The sequence below is a fragment of the Rhincodon typus genome, chromosome 40 (genome assembly GCF_021869965.1).
Source record: "Rhincodon typus isolate 14 chromosome 40, sRhiTyp1.1, whole genome shotgun sequence".
NCBI classification, from domain to species: domain Eukaryota; kingdom Metazoa; phylum Chordata; class Chondrichthyes; order Orectolobiformes; family Rhincodontidae; genus Rhincodon; species Rhincodon typus.
In genome coordinates, this window is record NC_063371.1 from 3,246,295 (window position 1) to 3,248,586 (window position 2,292).

General features: G+C 48.8%; 1 protein-coding gene across 1 annotated transcript in view; it reads right to left on the reverse strand.

The window, feature by feature from the left end:
• ykt6 (YKT6 v-SNARE homolog (S. cerevisiae)) overlaps positions 1-1,814 on the reverse strand; it is a 9,343-nt gene extending 7,529 nt beyond the window's left edge. Inside the window, exon 1 of the mRNA XM_048618726.1 lies at positions 1,728-1,814. Coding sequence (XP_048474683.1) covers positions 1,728-1,797 — 70 coding nt within the window. The 5' untranslated portion in view covers positions 1,798-1,814. The remainder of the gene's footprint in view (positions 1-1,727) is intronic.
• Positions 1,815-2,292: the final 478 nt, after the last annotated feature.

The window sequence follows — 2,292 nt, forward strand, 5'->3', positions numbered from 1 at the left end:
AGAGAGACAGAGAGACAGAGAGACAGAGAGACAGAGAGACAGAGAGAGCGACAGGTAAGAAGCTACGACAGAGAATGCTGCGCGAATGGCCAGGCTAGCACGCATGAGAACCGTTTGGAATCAGCCAATCGCAGGGTTCAACTTCCGAGGACAGAAGCAAAAGCGGAAACTCCCTAGCGCCCGCTAGATCAGGACATGTGCAAGAATGCCAAATTTCAAAAGGGGGCGTGAGAAAAGGGTGCTGGTTGGGTGCCCAACGGTGTTACCATGGAGAACGCAGCAGCGAATCAAACGTCCTTCTATTTCGTTCACAAACATCACTGCGCCTGAACACGCTCCGATTGCCTCGAGAGTGGGTTGCTTCCGGTGAGTGGAATGAGTCTGTTACGGACCAGACCTCGACCTTAACTTTGCCTTCTTTTGAAAGGTAAGTGTGATGTGCCGTGTGCCAGATGCAATTTCACTCCTCGACGTTAAACAAAACACAACGTATTCCAACATGAATAAGTTAGAATATGACAAAAGGAGAAAGAACTTGGAATAATTTATCAGAATAGATACAGTTAACTATGACTAATTAATTGTTCGAATATAGTAATGTCATAAACGCACCTCTTAGCAGAAAGGCAAATTCAGAACACAGATTTGCTCACATACAACACCAACAGTAGGAAGAGAAACCCCAGCTGTAAACAAGGCGTGGGGGGATAAAAATAGCCTCTTCTCCTTCTACACTCCAGCAGCTTCTGCCAAATCAAAAGCTGAAAAGAAAACGAAATCCTGGTCTGAGAGAGCTGGCCACACCCAGCCAGGCTGCTTCTATTGTTCCAACTTCAAAGGCCTCACAACCTTTTATAGTAATCACAGGCAGCTTGGTGCCTCTCATTCAAGCTGTCTCTTAAAAGAAAGCAGGACAAAACATTGAAAGAACTGCAGATACTCTAAGAGGACTTCTGAGGAAGGTCACTCGACCCGAAACGTTAACTCTGATTTCTCTCCACAGGTGCTGCCCCACCTGCTGGGCTTTTCCAGCTGTTTCTGTTCCAGAATAAAATACGCCTGTTAACGACAGCACAGCCACAAATCACACTGCTGGCCTGAATTGCTAATATTCCATTACAATCTTCATAAAAGCCCTACAGCATGGAAGCAGGCCATCCTGCCCATTGAGTCCACACTGACCCTCCGAACAGCATCCCACCCAGACCCACCCCACTATCTTAACCCATGCATTTCCCATGACTAACCTACCCAGCCTGCATGTCCCTGGGCACTACAGCACAGACAATCCACCCTAACCCGCACACCTTTGGACTGTGGGAGGAAACCGGAGCACCCGGAGGAAACCCACACAGACACGGGCAGAATGTGCAAACTCCACACATACAGTCACCCGAGGGTGGAATCGAACCAGGATCCCTGGCGCTGTGAGGCAGCAGTGCTAACCACTGAGCCACCATGCCCGCCCACAGACTGGCTTCCTGTCATTCTTAGCACACTTGGGGTTGTTTGGCAAATACTGCCCGACTGCAAAAACGCACCTGGCTTCAATTTTACGACAATTCTGAATTTGGCGAGCGCTGCTGATGGAGCAACGTCAGCGCTCAGTCTACAACTGCAGGATTACACAGCTCTGGCCCAATGGAAAGCTTCAGAAGGGCATCTGTTTCCCTCAGGACTTGTTGGAACGTGGAGCGAAGTGGTCTGTCCCTAACTTGGCAGCTTACCTTGCTCTTTCACTGCTGCTCGGCTCCCTATCTGTGAACGGTCCACAATCAGCTGGCTTGTGAAGGTCATAAACTCCTGGACACTGCAGGACACAAGCAGAGGAATGGAGTCAGGTGTAGTTCACACAGATACAGGCAGACACACCCACCTCTCCCCTTTGTGGAAGAACATGGCAGTTACAGGCAGAGAGTGGCAACGAGAAAGGGGCACTCGTGTGACTTCACAGTGACTCACAACGGCTCCAAAAACATAGCTACTCCAGCTCGCGTTGCCACAGTCATGCAAATCGGACATATTCAGAGACTGTCGTCTGCCTTTTTTATTTTCAATTAAAAGAATTCAGATTGGCCAGGCAGGGATGTTACAGGGTGACCACCAAAGGCCTCCACCCCAAATCACTCAATGAAATGTCACAGAGCTCTACAACACAGAAACAGACCCTTCGGTCCCATTTCTCCATGCCGACCAGATATCCCAAATTAATCTAGTCCCATTTGCCAGCATTTGGCCCATATCCCTCTAAACCCTTTCTAATCATATACTCACCCAGATGCCTTTTAAATG